Source organism: Lepus europaeus, chromosome X (assembly GCF_033115175.1).
Source record: "Lepus europaeus isolate LE1 chromosome X, mLepTim1.pri, whole genome shotgun sequence".
Classification (NCBI taxonomy): domain Eukaryota; kingdom Metazoa; phylum Chordata; class Mammalia; order Lagomorpha; family Leporidae; genus Lepus; species Lepus europaeus.
This window is the reverse complement of record NC_084850.1, coordinates 31852325-31871539: the sequence shown is the minus strand read 5'-3', so window position 1 is coordinate 31871539 and position 19215 is coordinate 31852325. Positions and strand designations below refer to the sequence as shown.

General features: G+C 39.1%; 1 protein-coding gene across 1 annotated transcript in view; it reads right to left on the bottom strand.

Annotated features, from left to right (window-relative positions):
- The window catches only part of TENM1 (teneurin transmembrane protein 1), an 893298-nt gene that overhangs the window by 107715 nt on the left and 766368 nt on the right, over positions 1 to 19215 (bottom strand). Inside the window, exons 22-24 of the mRNA XM_062183627.1 lie at positions 17847 to 18096; positions 6957 to 6977; positions 1835 to 2067 (exon numbers count right to left, since the gene is read on the bottom strand). Coding sequence (XP_062039611.1) covers positions 1835 to 2067; positions 6957 to 6977; positions 17847 to 18096 — 504 coding nt within the window. The remainder of the gene's footprint in view (positions 1 to 1834; positions 2068 to 6956; positions 6978 to 17846; positions 18097 to 19215) is intronic.

Below are 19215 nucleotides of genomic sequence, written 5' to 3'. Positions count from 1 at the left end.
TCATTCACTCATCAAATGCTTGCTGTGAACCTACTACAGGTAATAAATGAGAACTGGCACAGAGGAAAAAAAGAAACACTTTACTATAATACTTGGCCAGCAGTGGTGGGGATGGGGGTGGCATGGGGCCAGAAGAGCTCTCTTATATCTCTTATGTTTTTGTTGCCTCCTTTAAACACCACTGAAATTCTTTTTGGGAATATTTGGCATAGATTATGAATTACTTAATTGATAAGTTGGACAACAAGCAGGTGAGCACATGTAGTGGATGCCACACTGTGCTAGAAGTTGGTGGGAAGGTAGGGAAGATTAAAAAAATATTAGATACAGTTTCTCATCTTGAGTAATTTACTTTGGTAGAAAAATAATCTCCCATTCATGAAAGATCTGGAGAGAAAAAGGCGGCAAAATGTAATCAAGGGCTAATTGGGTAGTACAGATGCTGTTAAGGAAATTGAGATTTAATGGGTTGGGGTTAGCCAGAGAAGATTATGAAAAACAAAGACCTTGAAGAAAGCAAAAGCTTTAAGCTTTGATAGTAGTTGGAATTTAATTCCAATGTAGCAAATGTCAAATGGCTAAAGAGTAACTTCATAATATTTGCAATAATAAATTACCATCTAACAAATCAAACACATTGACCTCACTACATTTATTGGCGTGAAAACATGTTCATCCTACATTAAGTATATAAAGCAGGTTATAAAATAGAATTGAATAATATGAGTCCATTTTTAGGGAATTAAAATATATGACATGCACAGAAAAAGTCTAAAAGGACAAACACTAAAAATTTAATGGAGGTTTTCTATATATGGTAGGCTTACAGGTAATTTTAATGAAACTTTTTTTCCTTTTTTCTAATTTTTCTTCAATAAATGCTTATTGTTATTGCAATAATTTTAAAAGCGCATGGCTTTATAAAAACTAGTACATGAGTATATTTTAAAATGTGTGCACACACATCTAGGAGAAGGAACAGTGAAGTGATTAAATAATAAAGAGACAGTGTATGTAATACATGATGACAGACTTAAAAATCAACTATCCTTCAGCTTAGTGGCCTAAGATGGGCATATGATCCAAGACTAAAAAATAATGATTTTACATTACACTGAGAGACAGATATTTGCTCACTAAATTCCAGGGGGTAGAATTGAGGGTTGGTCCTTGAAGATTGAGAAATGAATTTAGTCAAATAAAAGTAAGGCTGAGCTTCCATGGAAGGCAAAAGAAAAAAAAAAAGGGGGAGGACTATGTTATCCTAGAGGTGCTATAAATAAAATATATAAGTAGCTTCCAGAATGATTTAGATAAATTAGTGTAAGAAAGAGTCATTAAAATTTGTTAAACCTCAGCCAGAAGAAGTGTTTAGGGTCTGTAAGATATTCAACATATTTGACAGGGGTAGAAAGTGGGCACAGACTTGCTCCCAACCAATGCAGGCCACAGAGATAAAGCAGGGAGCTGGAGGTTTTCTGCTGAGCAAGGTTAACCCTTTAGATGTTGGGCTGTGAGGAGTTTCCAGGAGGACTCCTCGCAGGGTGGTGGTGGTGGTTGTGGTACAAAGAAGGCCAGAAGATTCTGGACAATAGATATTTATCAGCTAGAAAGAAAGAATTTCAATGTCTTAATATCAGTTACAGCCATAATGACACATACTAGCTAAAAATTAGTCTTGGATGTGCCTATCCTCTGAGATAGACTTCAGAACAGGTGTCCGTCAGAAGCAGAATATTCAGATGGATGGATGGGCTACAGTGTAGTGATGGTTTTAGGATTTCATGAAGTCAAGTGAAATCTTTAGATCACCAAAGGATGTTTTTTTTCTTACCTCGAGGGCTGTTCAATGAAGCTTCTGATGCTCTCCCGCCATCTCCACAGTGACTCTGGTCAAAGGGAAGGCACTGGTCACCTGTTCCCGCTACCACTTCAAAATTCTTGGACAAATCTTTTGTTTCCACAAGAGATCTCAACTTGTAGACTTTTCGAGTATTGGTGTCTGATAGATAGAGGGATTCAGACATAGGGTCCATAGCCAGGTAATATTTGTGAGCAGGACTTGTGCTAAGGAAGAGAAAAATAAAGTTATTCAAAGCAATTTGTTCAACATGTACCCCCCGGGGTCTGTCTTTGTCACAATTGGAAAAAGCCTCATAATAGATGAAAGAATTCATGTATCTTCCTTTTTATGTACTGAGAGGATGAATATCTCTTTGCTTTTCTAGTAATGGGTCTAGGTATGAAAAAAATCCAATGTCTACTGTTAATCTGCAATGATGTTGACATTTCAATACCATTCACTAGGGGATAGAAACAGAACACAGAAAATCTCAGGATATCACATTTCTCATACTTTTTATACTCGTTTACCAAAAAATTACCAACTAAATGACTTCCTGAATATCTCACTGTCACCTCCAACTCAACAAACCCAAAACAGAAGTTATTTTCTTTTCCCTCCTTCCCCATGCCTCATAAACCTACTCCTTTTCTTCTGGGGCCCTGCTTCCCTTTTATAACTGACCACTACAATTCTCTAATCCATTTTTCCTTCTTTCAGGGCATAATAGAACTAATTATATTAACCTTTTTCAAATTACAGTCACAATTACATGATTGTGCAATCACATAGCCATACTCCTGAAGGTGACACTGAAGTTACCCGGAGTAGATACAGGCATTCCTGAAACTATACAGTTAAACATCCATAGTGCGTCACATGTTATATCAATCTGCATAGATATCTGAGCTCACTCATTATTTTGATCCCTCCTACTTATTTTTGGTGGCTGCAGTAATTTTGCTTTGGGGGATACTTAACTTGAACCTATGATTCATGAACTATTTACATCATTCAAGCCCTAATCCTGGAAGTGGTCTCTGATCCCTCCTTTTCTCCCCACATGCCACTGTCCGTAAAAATAGTTACATTAGTTCTACCTTTCATTATCTCTGGCCTAGAATATTTTCTATAGTCTGGTACACAGGAAGGTTTTTGTGGAATCTTAAATTCACTTTTTCCTACACTATCTCCATGATTATTCTGATTGCTTGGCTCTCATCTTTAAAACCCTTTTACTACTCTTTTCTTCACTTAATTTTCACTTGCCTCTCAAGCTTTACTTAGGCTTCATTGCCTGAAGGAAGCTCCCCTAAATCTTCAGTCTGGTTACTTGCACTGTGCTTACATGTATTCTGGGAATTACACATTACATTTGTTCATGTGTTTGCATCCCTACCCAATAAACTATGAGAGGCTGGAGGAGAGCAACCTTGTCTTGTTTATCTACTGTGCTCAATGCTCAGAAATCTGCCTAGCACTAAATTTTCTAAGCCCAAACCAGAAGCCACTGTCTCCCCCTCCTTCTTTCCACCATTCTGCACATTCAGCGAAGCGTAGTTTTAAAAAATTCTACCTCCTAAAATCTTCACCAGTCTGTTGGCTTTTTCTTAACCTCTGATGTCATTAGTCTGTCTCATCATTTCTCATCTGAACTCCTTCATTGGTACCATTTCTACATTGTAGACTGGCTTATAAACTCATTAAGAAGCATTTACTAAGGGAATACACTGTGTCCAAGAACTGCGCTGAGGTCTAATATGGTATATTGCTACTTGTATGCAAGATACAGTCCCTTTCTTCATGAAATTCAGTCCAAGCATTAAGAGCAGTGGAGAGAGAGAAATGAGCAGAAAGGCTATGAGCTAGCAGCACCTTTCACATGATATTAGCTCTATTCTTTAGAATTAACTGAAATCCATACTTTAGATTTCTTTAGTCTTTTTTTAAACCTAATGTCCTTTTTCTATTCCAAGATCTCTTTCAGAATGCCACATCACATTTAGTCTTCATGTTTCCTTGGGCTATTCAGGGCTGTGACAGTTTCTCAGATGTTTCTTGTTTTTGATGACCATAACAATTTTGAGGAGTACTGGTCAGATTTTTTTTTTTTGGTAGGATACCCTCTATGTGAATGTATCTGATTTTTTTCCCTTGCAGGTTAAGAGTATTTAAGTGGAAGGCCAGAGATAAAGTGTCATTCTGATCAAATCATATCAAGGGTACATAAAACGACATGATGTATTACTGATGGGCTGACCTTGATCTCCTGACTGAGGTAGCGTTTGTCAGGTTTCTCCACTGTAAAGCTACTCTTTCTCTATCATGTTCCATATTACACTCTTTGGAAGGAAATAACTGTCCAACCAACATTTCAGAAGTAGGGAGTCATGCTCAACCTCCTTGAGGGTAGAGTGTCTATATATAAATTATTTGCAATTATTCTGAATGGGAGCCATCTTTTATCCTCCATTTATTTGTGAATTCAACCATTTATTTATGTTAGGATGGATTAATGGATGTTTCTTTTGGATGTTGTATTAAATCCAATGCTACTTCATTTTGTTGTTCAAATTGTTCCAGCTTTAGCTATTGGGAAGCTCTTTGTGGTGGCTTATGTACCCCTTTGCCTTTTGAAGCTTTTAGGTTTTAGCGCTGCCTTACTTTTTAGCACTGTGAGATGCTCTAGGCTTAACTCATTATAGTGCCTTCTCCAATTCTAGAATCAGCCATTTCTCCATAGACTTCTCATTTTTTATTGGAGAATGGGTGCTGAGTGTAAGTGCTGTTTTCCCACATGGCTCTCTTTCCAGCACTGTGAGTTCTTTGTCGGCAGGAACCATAGGCATTTCTCTATCCTTAGCACCAACACAGTGGCATGGTTGGTGTTTAGTGAGTGTGGAACTGAGCTGAACTGTAGGATATGAAACCAAGACATTTAGTCAAGCAAAATGGAGGTAAGATGATCCTCAGAACCATTAAGATACCTTTAAGGACTGGCATATTTTTAATTGTATTTATAATTGCATTTTCTCTCTAAGCATATTTATGTATATTAATAACAATAAGGCTAGAAAGTACTCATTTGAAAATCAGTTCATAGTTTTCATTGGAAAAAAATCAGGTCCAATTGGAATACTTGATTTTTTTCTACTTACCTTCATTGAGTAAGAGAATCCAGTAGATTCCAGGGACATCTTCAACCCTGGAATCTCCATGACAGGTGCTGTAAATAAATGTAAAGGGCCCCAACCGACTCCAGAACTGAATTGGCATTCATACCAGACAAGGCATCTCTGTAGCAAAGACTGCTTGAACAGGGATTTGAGTAAAATTTGAACATATTTAGTGGAATTTTTTCCTTCATCATAAAATTTGTCCAATGTATTTAGATCTTTTTAGACTAAAGAAGGGGTCACAGTTCTTCCCTAAAACAACTTCAATACTTTGGTAGCCAGTTTGTGGAGTTTCCACAGAGCCAGATTAATCATGCTTTGTTTAGGAAGAGTCCATAGGCTATTTTTTCCAAGAGAAATGTTATTCGCACAAACTACTTAGGAATGCATTACATTCATTCATTATTGAATATTCCCAATGTGCCTGCAAGGGAAGTTAGAATTAGCATTCTCCTCAAATACCAGCTGGGGAAAACCAGACACAGAGGGGGCTTGCCCAGGGTCAGTAACAAATCTGGGCCTGGAGTGAGATTAGATCAGACCTAATCTTACGACTATATGCAAAATACCATCAGGTGATCATTATTCTGAAGGTGACCAAATAAAATAAAATAAAATAAAATAATCAGTGTTCCTGCTTTCTTCTGAGCAACATGTTCTATTTTGTTCAGCTAGGGTATTCTCAAACTTTGTGTACTGGCCTTTAGAAAATGGAATAGCCCAACATACCAAATTCAAATCTGATTAATGTTATTTTCTTGACAGTTAACAGGAATGTCCTGTATATTTATATGCAATTTCTTGCCATTTCATGCCATTTCCCAAGTGCATTTCAGCTCTTTTGAGACTGTTTTCTTTCTACTTTCTGAAAACATGCTATGCCAGAGAAGAAAAACCACTGGACTATATTCTAATTTGCTTTAATCTCTTGTGTCTAAATACATATTGAAATGGGGATATGTGAATATTTCTTTTGTAACTTAGGTGTTAGATTTATTATCACCTTTTGGTTAGTTTTACATTCAAGCAATGCCCTTCAACTTCGCAAATATCACTTCATCCATACTAGCTAAAAATCACATGGATTGTTAAATGGGCAATTAATGCTTATAATTAATATTGTGCAACACTTTACCAGTAAGCAATTTGACAATCAACTTGATCTGCTTAAGAATGCCAAAGCAGCAGGCTGATCTTGTGCACTGGCATTTAGGAGGTGGCATATCCAAAATGAAACTCAAATTAAAAACCCAATCAGTGCCATTTTGATAACAATTGGCATTGGAGAGTTAGCAAATTCAATTTTCTCCTTTGCAATATCAGGTAATTTAGAACAGTTTTCACAAGTGTAATGTATAAACAAATTGAAAAGAAATATGATGAATTTTGGAGCTACATGGCATTGTTGGTAAATGATCAGTTTAGAATTTTTTTGTATTACTTCTTTTTAGTGGGAAGAACTAGAAACTATAAAGTCACATAAAAGAAAAAAATCTTATTAAAGAAGGTCATTGTGGTCACTGTCTCTTAATATACTTGTCAACTGTATTTCTGGCTCTAGGGAGATTGCTGTATTACCCCTCTCTCTACCTGCAACTTGAAAACATCAAATGTGTTTGAACTTATGGACTCATTTGTGATAGCACCTTAGGGAAACATAATGAGACTTAAGGCTTTGCTTTCCCATGAAGAACTGAACTGCCAGTTTTCACTTATCTTGTTTTCTTTTCAGTATGTTCCGTTCCTCAGGCAAGTCCTCCTTTGTGCAGCCCTCTTCTTTTGGAAGATACTTACCTGCATCATAGCTTCCAAATTCAACCTTCACCTTATCCCTTTCAACTTACTTAAGAAGCACAATTTCCCTGTCAGCACATTATTAGAAAGTGGTCTCTTAGGCAACAGGGGTTTTTAGGCAGCTGCCCACGTGATTTGCTTACCTATGTCTGGTATCTCTGTTTCTAGGGTGCACAAGGTATCCACGAGTGGCAAGTGAAAACAAACAGAGAGTCATCAGTGTTATTCAACAGGGCAAATCTACCGGACACACCAATTCCTAACACAGCTTGTGGCTATTCCAGGATGATTCAGGCAAGTACACAAGGCAATCCCTCCAGGCCTCTCCTAAGATGGTGTGAAGGTGAGTGTGTATTTTGCTGGAATAGAGCAAAGTTCTAAGGCAGGTTTTTCAAAAAGTTCTCCCTGGACTATTTGCACATCTGCAGTTTCGTGGGACTCTCCCCAGTTCTTTTTTAGAATCTTATCATAGGGGTAAGGTCTAGGAGTTTTATTTTTAACCTCAGGTGGTGATTGTGAGGCAGAGTAAAGTTTAAGAGTCACTTGTATAGAAGTTGTAGAAGCAGCCACTGCAAAGGGTCTGATCATTCTAGGCTCTGTTTTGATAGCCATTATCACTCCTATCAAAATGGGGTATCACTGTGCCTGAATATCAAGTCATAAGTACAACAGGCATCCCAACCCTAACTGCAAGTTACTTGTCTGTTTGCAGGGACAAGACTGGGACATCTGTTACGCATATTTCTTACCAATATTAAAAACCTTAATATTTTTAATGTACAGGGTTTTCTCTTAAACCATGGGACAATGTGCCTGGCATCAAAACTGCTGCATCCAAACAGCTTCAACAAAATACCATGTACATCAACTCTTAAGGCCTGTGCCTTCCAGTCATCCTTGCTCCATGGGGCCAATTGGAGTGGGCAGAACAGAACTGTCAGGCCAGAAGCAGCAGAGCCCTTTGCATCGCCTGATCTGTGAAGCCTCTTGACACTGGGTGTTGCCTAGGGCATTTTATTCTGGAACCTGGTATGAGGCTTCTCAGACACAGGGCACCCGGTGTTTGGGTACAGGCCTGACTCCGGGTCAAGTTTGCTTGGAATTGAAAGGCTATAATCTGTGAAACACAATCATTTTAATTTTAAAATCCTTTTAAATCTAGCCCTATGTCATTTTGAATACATGAAGATAACCTTTTTTTTTTTTAATCTGCACTAGAAAATGTTCTCATTCTTTGGAATTTCAAGGAAGAAGAAAAGATATAAAATTATTTCATTCGAAGCTATCTGCTACCATGTGTTCAATTCTTTTTAAACAGACCCTTTCCGGGACTTTGCTAGTTGGGTCAGAGGTCAGCAAAGGTGTGCTGACTTTTCAGTTTCCCTGGCCCATCTCCAAAGGGTAGATATCCTCTGGGTTGACACAAAGGTCAGCTGGAAAGGATGGGGAGCTCTGATTTGAAACCTGGCCTCAGGCATTTGCACTTTTCCCAGTTTCTTTGTCTCTAGACATTCGGTGTGTTTTCGCAGGCTCTGGATTACAGGATGAGTGTGCTTGAGGCTGGTGCTCATTGCGGTAATGCAGTTGATCTTCCTGAAGAAAGTTGAGTTGTGAAAGTCCTAGAAGGGCCTCATTAAAATAGAGCTTCATCTCCAACACATTCTTGTGGCACAGAACCATTTGTCTGGCTACAAAGAGTTTTGAAAATCTTGGGTGACAGCAAGGAGTGGGGAGAGGGGTGGTTTGACTTTCTTGCAGCTGCTTCTGATCCTGCCAATAATGTCACTGTGAATTTGGAAAGATGGCCCATATTATGCAGAGCAGCTTCTCTCATTAACATCTCAGAGGGAGGAAGTGAAAATGACGGAATTTATTTCCAGTGTGTGACCTTGTTCTGTCTCAGAATTACTTTTAGTTAAGGGTTTAGGATTGAGCCACCACCAAGGTTGGTCTGCTGTCTAGCTAGCAACTGATGGCATGCTTAGGCCCCAGTGTGTGAGCTCTTCACAAGTGCCTAGGCCCATCAGTAAGCTGCATTGCCTGGCAACTGACTTGAAGCTTGCCATGAGTTAGGAGGAGAAAAGAGTGGATTTGCAAATCTGTTTTGAACAAGAAATGTTTCTAATGATAAGGCCTTTAAATTGATCTTTGATTTTCTCAGGATCCAGATGATGATAAGAGCCACCTACTCTTTTTATTTAAAATTACTGATATAATATTTATACAGCATACCATTCATCTTTCTAAATTACACAAATTCAGCAGTTTCCAGGGCATTCAGAGAGTTGTGCAACCATTACCATAACCATGTTCCAGAACATTTCATGACTGACCCCATGAAGAAACTCTGTACCTATTAGCAGGCATTGCCCATCCTCCCTTCCTTCCCTGCCCCACACAGCCACCAATTTGCTGTCTTTATGAATTTGCCTATTCTTGATATTTCATATAAATGAAATCATACAACACATGACCTTTTGTGTCTGATTTCTTTCACTTAACATCCTATCTAGGAGCTGGCACTGTGGTGTAGCGGGTAAAGCCTCTGGCTGCAGTGCCATCATCCCATGGGGTGCTGGTTCTAGTCCCTGCTGCTCCACTTCTGATCCAGCTTTCTACTATGGCCTGGGAAAGCAGCAGAAGATGGCCCAAGTCCTTGGGCCCCTGCACCTGTGTGGGAGACCCGGAAGAAGCTCCTGGCTCCTGGCTTCAGATCAGCGCAGCTCCAACCATTGTGTCAATTGGGGAGTGAACCAGCATATGGAAGTCAGTCAGTCTCTCTCTCTCTCTCTCTCTCTCTCTCTCTCTCTCTCTCTCTCTCTCTCTCCAGCCTACTCTGTGGTGGCTGCAACCCTTTATTTTTCTTCATGCTATTGTCAACTTCCTTCTTTATTCTTGGCTAAAAATATTTGATGCTGAAGAATGGACCATCTTTACATGGTCTTTTGAACATTCAGTGCCCATTGCTATTTATCATTGACTTCTTAGAGCTTCCATCTCCAAGAATCCTCATCTAAGATTACCTTCTCGCATGCTCCAGCTCTGTCCCTTCCTTTATTACAACTTACTTAGCTCTTGAATAGGACCCTGCTTTCAACTAGTAGCCCCTTTGAAAAGAAATCTGATAAATGAATCCATGCTGAAGGACTAAATTTGAGACTCTTAAAGAATCAATGCTTCAACTCAAAGGAAAACATTTCTTAGAATAAAAAATTTGAGCACTGTGAAAGGCCAGCCAAGACCCCTTTTGGGTGAGTGGAGGGAACCTTTGACGGTCACTGCTAATGCCTGAGATCAAATTGGTGAAGCAACCACCTATTTCATCTATGTGCAGTGTTTCAAGTGTTTGTAGCTCTAGCGCTGCTAATAAGAGGATGGTTCACAGCCATTTCCCAGATATTTGCTGAGATCTGAATGCCCAGGTTCCATTTGTTGTTTCAACAGAGTGCTATACAAGTTCCACTGTCCATCAGCATGCTAACTAAGCCTATATGGCTGCTATTCCAGTTCTATTCCATTCCTAGCCAATGACAGGAGTCAAGGTCTGAAAACAGTGTAAGAAATATTAACCCGTCACTAGAAAAGAAACAGTAAAACCTCAAGAGAAATTTTCATGTCACATTGACATTTGTCAAGTCCAAATTACTCAAGGTACCAATAAGCATTTACCAGGCTCTTATTTTCTTTTCTCTTTCATTTTTAAGAAAGGACAAAATAAATATCTGGAGAATAACAGAATCCCAAACAAAAGCAGCATGAGGTTTTTGTAAAGAATAAATCACTTCCAGTCATGCTTAATGGGTTTTCTAATAGAATTGTGAAATTAGAAGATGAGAGGGGAGCAAGGGGATATTAAATATTTGAATTCTTGCAAAGCATTTCATATAGTCTCATATTTTTACTTTTATAATTATACTTGTTAGTTTTAGAAAACCAAAAAGTCATCTTGAGGCCATAATCAAACCAAAAGAAAACAACAACATTTTAATTGATGAGAAGTATTTCAAAAGACTTGGAGATGGTTGACTGAAGAAAGCCCAGGAATCTATGATACCTATCGTCATACTTGCAAAAGTATCAGGTAAGAGAGAAACGACTACTGTGCTGCTTCATATGCTAGCATTTGCCACCACTGAGTGGATGTTTTATGAAGGCAAATTTTAATAGAATGTAAGAAAAAGTTTTTTTTTTAAATTAGAGCAGTCCAAAGGCACAATAGGATATCTTGAGAGGTACTTAAATTTCTTATTGTTGAAAGTAGAGATAATAAACTGTCAACTATGCACTGACCATGACATTGGATCTGACACTTTCATGGACCTTTCTAATGTTAAGCTCACAATCTGGGATGTCACTTTTTTATTATTTGAGAGGGAAGGAGAGAGAGAAGAAAAGGGAGGGAGGGGGAGGGGGAGGGGAGGGAGAGTGTGTTTCCATCCTAGCTCACTATCCAAGAGCCCCAAACATCTGGGGCTGGGCCAGGATGAAGCCCAGAGCTAGTGACTCCATCCAGGTCTCCCATATGAATGTCAGAAGCCCAGTTACTTAGACTATCTGCTGCCTTTCCAGGTGCATTAGCAGAAGATAGATTGGAAGTGGTGGAGCCCCAGGTATCTAACTCAGGTACTTTGATGTGGGATGCAGGTATCTCAACAGGTATCTTAATCTTTAGGCCAAATGTCAGTCCTTGTGACATCACATTTGTGTTACTGGGGTGTGTGTATATAAATAAAGTTTTGACAGTACATACAATTCCCTAGGGAAACCAAACTATACATATAGAAATGAATGCATCTTGGAATGGGCATTGTGATAGCAGCAGGTTAAGCCAACACTCGTGACACCCACATCCTAAATCAGAGTGCCAGTTTGAATCCCAGCTCCTTGGCTTTTGATCCAGGTTCCTGAACCTGGGAAGACACCCAATATGGCCTAAGCACTTGGGTTCCTGCTACCCACATAAGAGACTCAGATGTAGTTCCTGGCTTCAGCCTAACCCAGCCCGTTATTGTGGGCATTTTGGGTAGCAAACCAGTGCATGAAAGTGCACACACGTGCTCTCTCTCTCTCATTCTGCATTTGGAATGATCCAGATAGGGTTCCTGGTTTTTGACTTTGGGCTGGCTCAGCCCTGGCTGTTGACAAACTTTTGGGGAGTGAATTGGCAGATGGAAGATCTCTGTCTCTGTTTCTCCCTTTCTCTATCACTCTGTAAGACAAACCTTTAAAAAATTTTGAAGGGCCGATGCTGTGGCGCAGTAGGTTAACGCCCTGGCCTGAAGCCCCGGCATTCCATATGGCCACCGGTTTGAGTCCCGGCTGCTCCTCTTCCTATCCAGCTCTCCGCTAGGGCCTGGGAAGGCAGAAGAAGATGGCCCAAGTCCTTGGGCCCCTGCACCTGCGTGGGAGACCTGGAAGAAGCTCCTGGCTCCTGGCTTCAGATTGGCCTAGCTCCGGCTGTTGTAGCCATCTGGGGAGTGAACCAGCAGATGGAAGACCTCTCTCTCTCTCTGCCTCTCCTTTTCTCTCTGTGTAACTCTGACTTTCAAATAAATAAATCTTTAAAAAAATTTTGAATAGCTATACTGGACTTGGTTTCTATTGTTTGCATGTAAAACTGCCTTATTGAACATAATAAATTGTTAAATAATGAAAAACATTATATGAAAAAAAGAAGTGAATCTATCTTCAAAAATTCTCAAGATAATACATTTCAAAAACTTCCTTAGGTTTAATTGAATGATTGTATAAACATCCCTTCTTTATTATTTTACTCCAATTTCCCACTGGAAGAAAACACTGAGATATGTATGTATAGATAAAATCTGAAGCAAACAGGCAAAGGAGTACTGTAAACCACAAGAAATAATACTGGGGCCAGTGCTGTGGCATAGTGGGTTAATGCCCTGGCCTGAAGTGCCAGCATCCCATATGGGCGCCAGTTCAAATCTTGGCTGCTCCATTTCCGATCCAGCAGTCTGCTACAGGCTGGGAAAGCAGCAGAAGATGGCCCAAGTCCTTGGGCCCCTGCACCCACATTGGAGACCCAGAAGAAGCTCCTGGCTCCTGGCTTTGGATCAGTGCAGCTCCGGCTGTTGTGGCCATTTGGGGAGTAAACAAGCAGATGGAAGATCTCTCTCTCTCTGTCTCTGCCTCTCCCTCTCTCTCTATGTAACTCTGGCTTTCAAGTAAATAAATCTATCTTTTTTTTTTTTTAAAGAAATAATACTATTCCTCTTGGCAGATTTCTAGTGATAAGTACATCACCAAATTTTTCGTTTTCTTCCTGTTAGTCAATAGGGCACTAGCTGGAGGAAATAAAGGCTTGACAACCAATGAAAGTGAAATTATTTTTGAGGACAGATAAAAAAAGTTCAACGAATTGACAGCTGGAATCAGTAGGGGTGAAGTAGGAAATATCTAGTCTTCTAATACTTGAAATGTCAAAGGGTATCTGGAATTATTTAGAATGGCTCGATATAGAAGAAAAGGATGGAAGAGAAGGAAATCTAGAAGGGTATCCATTAGGGGCAAACTTTAAGTTCTCCCAAGGGTCATCCAAGTTTTGGCTGAGAACTACATATATGTAAAGTTCAAAATAAATTCAACTGTACGAGACATGTAAGAAAATGCTCAAATATAAATTTGAAGTCAATTCTATAGATAGGGAAGTAAAAGACATAGTAGTAAAGTCACATTACAAATAACTTGACAGTGCTTCAAGGTCTAGAAGTTTTCTACCCTTTTCTATAATAACCCATTGGCAATATTGCTCTTCCATTCACAATTATAAACATAATCAATAACATAATGAGTATATTGATCTTTGTTTCCAAGGAAGTGATGACTCAACCAAATAAACTGACTAACATTTGTGGGATGGGGAGCAATTAAATTAGCTGATTTTAACCAAAAAAGTACAAAATGAACTTTCTATATAAATACAGTAGAAATCAATGAATCATATGGTCCTTAAGATAGCATGGCCTCATTTAAATCAAATTATTTCTCCCCAGTAAGTTTAAAAATGGAAAAGTTATAAAGCAAATATATAAATTTACTAATTATATTTGAAAGATTCAATGTGTACACATAGATCAGGACAAATTTTTTTAAAAAGGTGAATGTAATAATATTAGTTTCTGACCAAATATAATAGCTAATGTGCTGACATAAACCAGTTTGACAGTTTTGATTAAATTGAATAGTTAGGGAGTTTAGATGAAAATGATCATGTGTATTCCATTAGCTTTTCTCTTTAACGGCCAAACACAGGAGTATTGGAACAGAGAAGGTAAATTTTTTCTTCCTCCTTGAAGATAATATAGGGAATCTTATTTAAGAGTCTGTGAAAAGAATTCATCTACAGGGACAGGTAGCTCTCAGTGGTGGGGAGAGGGCTTAAGGGAGGGCAAAAGTGCGATCTGTTAAAGAATATGTACAATTTTGGATATTGTTCTGTTTTTTTTTTAGGATTTATTTTTATTTTTCTTTGAAAGAGTAACAGAGAGGGAAAGATAGAGACGTATCTTTTTTTTTTTTGACTCTTCACTTTCTTGAGATGTATCTTCCATCTACTCGTTCAGTCCCCAAAATGGCTACAATGGCTGGGGCTGGGCTAGGTTGAATCCAGGAACCTAGAACTCCATCTGGACCTCTCATGTGGTGGGAGATCACATAGTGGGTGCATCAGCAGGGTGGCAGATTGGAAGCAGAGCAGCTGGGACTCAAACTAACGCTCTAATAAAGGATGCTGGCATCACAGGTGGCAGCTTGTCCTACTGTGTCACAATGTCAAGCCAATGTGTTCTTTCTACAGATTGGGCTCATAGTCTTACATATATTCTCAAAGAAGTCTGAGACTAACCAAAATGTCAGGGATAACTACTCTAAAGGATCTCAGAGGGGGGCCAGTGCTGTGGTGCAGCAGGTTAATGCCCTGGACTGAAGCGCCGGCATCCCATATGGCAACCAGTTCGAGTCCTGGCTGCTCCAATTCCTATCCAGCTCTCTGCTAGGGCCTGGGAAGGCAGAAGAAGATGGCCCAAGTCCTTGGGCTGCTGCACTCACGTGGGAGACCCAAAAGAAGCTCCTGGCTCCTGGCTTTGGATCTGCATAGCTCCAGCCACTGCGGCCAATTGGGGAGTGAATATTGGATGGAAGACCTCTCTCTCTGCCTCTCCTCTCTCTGTGTAACTCTGACTTTCAAATAAATAAATAAATCTTTAAAAAAAGGATCTCAGAGAAGTCAGCTAAGGAGATTCAGGCTAAATGAGAGAGCCTGGGTGTGTGAGCTCATGTTGTGTATGGCTATGTTTTGAAGAGCTGTGACAATGAGGGAAAACAATGTTGTGGAGTAAGAATGAATAGAGGTTAGGAGTCCCATGACAAGTTTTTATGCTGTACCCCTAGAAGTAAGTCTGTAGGACTGTCTGCAGAACTATACAGCTTTACAGTTGTAGACTACTTCCTCCCTCTCTTATTCCCCTTCTTATTTTTTACTGGGATCTTTTTTCAATTGTAGGACCTCCATTGTTAATGAGTTGTACTATGAGAATTAGCTGCAAATCTTGTTCTCAAACTGTATATGTTGTGTGTGTATATGTGTGGGTGCAAACTGCTGAAATTTGTACTTAACATAGAGTTGGTTCTCTGTATATAAAATGAAACTAAAAATGAACCATAATGAAGAAGGGGATGAGAGAGGGCGTAGGAGGTGGGGTGGGAGGTGGGGTGAGAGGGTGGGTATGGGGGAAAGAACCACTGTATTCCTAAAGTTGTACCTATGAAAAATGCATTCGTTAAATAAAAGCTTTAAAAAAAAGAATGAACAGAGGGAGGCATTGGACATATTTCAAACTGTCAGAAACTCTAATTTTTCTTTATACTAAGAAAATCATGTTGCAACTATGATCCAAGTTATTCTATTTGATACTTCAAATGACTTTTCATTGAAGGTCATAAAAACTTTGGACTAAAGTGTACATTTGTGAACTGTTGAGGATCCTTGACCAGGAGAGAATCTCATCAATGAATGACAATTGCTCCACCTTAGTTAAACTTACACTTAAATTACAAAAGAAAGGACTAGATCAAACTGGGGATTTCTTATGATTTTTGTTTTATAACATAACTCTCTTCTCATTGAGGAGTTAACCATAAAGAGACTAGCTAAATAGACTTTGTTAGATTAACTCTATAAGGGGGCTTCAAAACGTTTGTGGAAAAATGTAAATAAAAGATAAGTTTATTTTGGTACCAAAAACCTTGAAATCCATGTACAGTTTTTTTCATAATGTGTATTTTGCATGAACTTTTGAAAATCCCCTAGTATAAGTCCAGCAACATAAGGGCTCTGTCTACCTGGCAGCCAGTAACTAGATGGCTAGAAACATTCAGATGTTGAATGACTTGTTCAGTGCCCTCATCAGTTTCGTATCATACAGAGAGAGTACTCTTGGGGTTTTCAAAACAATGTAGAATATTGTGTACATCATGGCTGAATCCCAGCATATAACCATCTTGGCCTTTCTGTTGACATTTGTTCAATCGGTCCTCAAAGAGATAGTCGTCCTGCTAGAAATGACAAGTCTCTGTGAGGTGTGATTCTGAGGTACATGAACATGAGGTTAGGGTGGGGTGCTACAAATTAGTATCTTTCTAGACTCTCTTGATGTGCTTTGTCTTTATAAAGTCTTAACTTTAGACTATGTTTTATTAGCCAAGGGATTTAACAGCTTTCTTCTCTTTGACAGCGTTTGCAATTATAATTAAGAAATGTATTAAAACTAGACTGAATTAAGTTGAAAAAATGGATGGGAGCTTGGGACTAGATTTCCCCAGCTAGGTGTGAAGGAAGAAACCGGTCTAAGAAAAGAAGGGTCGATTCCAAAGGAAGCACACAAAGCTGGCAAACTTCAAGGAATGCCCTTACACATTCAAATTTCTACATGTGAGTGAACAGAAGTGGGAAATGGAAATGACCCAAGACTTCTCATGTGTTTTGACTGGCCTTGATAGTATTCTGTACATACAAATTGCTCTCTCAATGTCTCTGCTGTCCTAGACATGTTTTTTGGTCACTATTTTTTTTAGGTCATCGAGGAGATGCCTAAGGCAAAAACTGTTTCATGGTGTAGTTCAGAGGAAGGCATCAAAATCTTCTGGAACATAGAAAAACATTTAGCCTAAAGTAACAAAGGCAAGTGACAGACATAAAGCAGTCATAACTAATTGGAGGGAGGGCTCTACCAATTTACTCAGGGAAAGGAAACATGTTTATTTTTTCCTAGTGGGATGAAAGTAGATGTTTCCCTTTTCTTGGACTGCAGAGGCAATATTTTGTATCTTCTAGTCTCAGAAAGGGAAAAAATAAGCTGATCAAGCATGGTCTATTTACTTGTAATCTTTGTGTAACTTTAGGATGTGAAATACCAAAGGTATGATTTCCTTACAAAAGGCATCAAAACACTTTTCACTCTCAAGAAAATTCTAGAACAGAGTGAGAAAAATCCAAAGATGAATGCTTTAATCACCATAGGGTAGAGCTTTTAAGGGTAAAGAACTCATTCTTCCTTATCATGCCATGCAAACATAGGCTTCCATTTTCTTCTTTATGATATGACAACTTCAAAAGATTGGACCTTGAGAACTTAGGAAGTTTTGATTCTGGCAAAACCTGCTAGAATGAAATAGATACTTTTGATTAGTGTTTGTAGTGGCCAGAAGGGGTAAGTGACTTACCTGAGCACTTGGAAGTAGTGAGAGCCATGTCAGTGACAGCTATGTACACGGGGAAGGCCACACATACAGGGATATCAACACTTCCTGGTTCTGCAACACAGTGCTCAAGGATTCCTTCAAGTAGGAGTAGTCATGTTGACTTTGTCCCTATTCCTGCATGTGAACTCAGTGCTACAATATGGGCAAATGCATTTTCTGCTCCTTCTGGCAATGCCCTGTCTCTTCACATTCTCTTATTCTTGCTTTTTCCTTTATCCGCTAAGCAAACAGAGAGATTAGAGGAGACTTACCTTAATTCCAAAATACTAACGGAGTTCCCTGAGGGAAATATTCGCCTTACAAAATTGAAATCACCAACATATACACTGCCATCAGGGCCAGAAGCTAAGGCGACAGGAGCAAAGAGTTTGTTGTTGTGGGCTGGCCCGTTGCAGTTGGTACAGGCTACACTCCTTTGGTGTCCATTACCCATAATGGTTGATATGACTGGAGGCTGCTGGGAAATGAACATGTTTTCTCCATTCCCTTTATGTATGATTCCTATACCCAAGGAAAACAGAGAGAGAGAAAAAAGGAAAAAGTTAAAAAGCAATCACCACATAACAATCTCAGCAACACCATAATTTCTCTCATTGCTCAAAGCAGGAAGGAACTTTGGTCTGCCAATAGAGAACCTATGAAGTGCACTGTCCTTGTTTTGGTGAACTGCATAACTGAAACAATAGTAGTATGACACTTTGCCTCAGTTTTCCCATCTGTGAAGTGGAGTAATACAAGCAGTCCCTTTAATGATTATTCTAAATGCCTTAATAAAGCATTTGATGACTAACCTTTAAAGATATCCTATTCACTTTGGACTCTGAATCATTGGTGGCCAATTTTTCATCTTTGGTTGGCTCTCTCCTGATGCCTAGCACACACCTGTCTGACTTCAAATTACTCTTACTATGTAACTGGTTCTTGAAAAGAGAGTATCAGTCAATTTTAACATTAACCTTAGCAAAACACAATCATGAAGGCAATTTATTTCTGCAAAAAGGAAAGACATCCTACTGCTAGAATGCGCTTCAAAGATACACAACAGGGACTTGAATTTTCCACTCTTTTGGACCATATCTCACTGTCATCAGTGCAGGAAATAGAGATACTCATTATGAAAATGCTTTGCAGCTCTTCTATTTGGGTAATCTTACTTTATCTATAGCTTTAACTCTCATCTTTAATGCTAAAACTTTCTCCCATCGAGTTCTTACTTGACATGCAATGCCCTACTAGAAGTCGTTACATCAATGCTCCACAGGTGTCTCAAAATCAAAAGATTAAAATGGACCTTATTATTTTCTGCACATCCCTATCAAAATCCTGCTGTTTTTCATGTGTTCCCTACTCATTTCATGATTAGTATAACCCAAGTTATAAATCTGGCTATCACCATGGCTCTTCTTTTTCCTTCATTTTCTAAACCTAATTAATTACTGACTCCACTTGAGTCTAGCCCCTCACGTGGTGCAACCATTTTCTTCTTCCTCTGAGTGGACATTCTGTTATAGAATGCCTGCTCTTATTGTTTAGTTCAGTTTTTCTTAACTTCTCAGTCTCCTGGTCTCCATGTGTACCCGTCTCCAAACCATCATCTACACTCCTACCATAGAAATTATT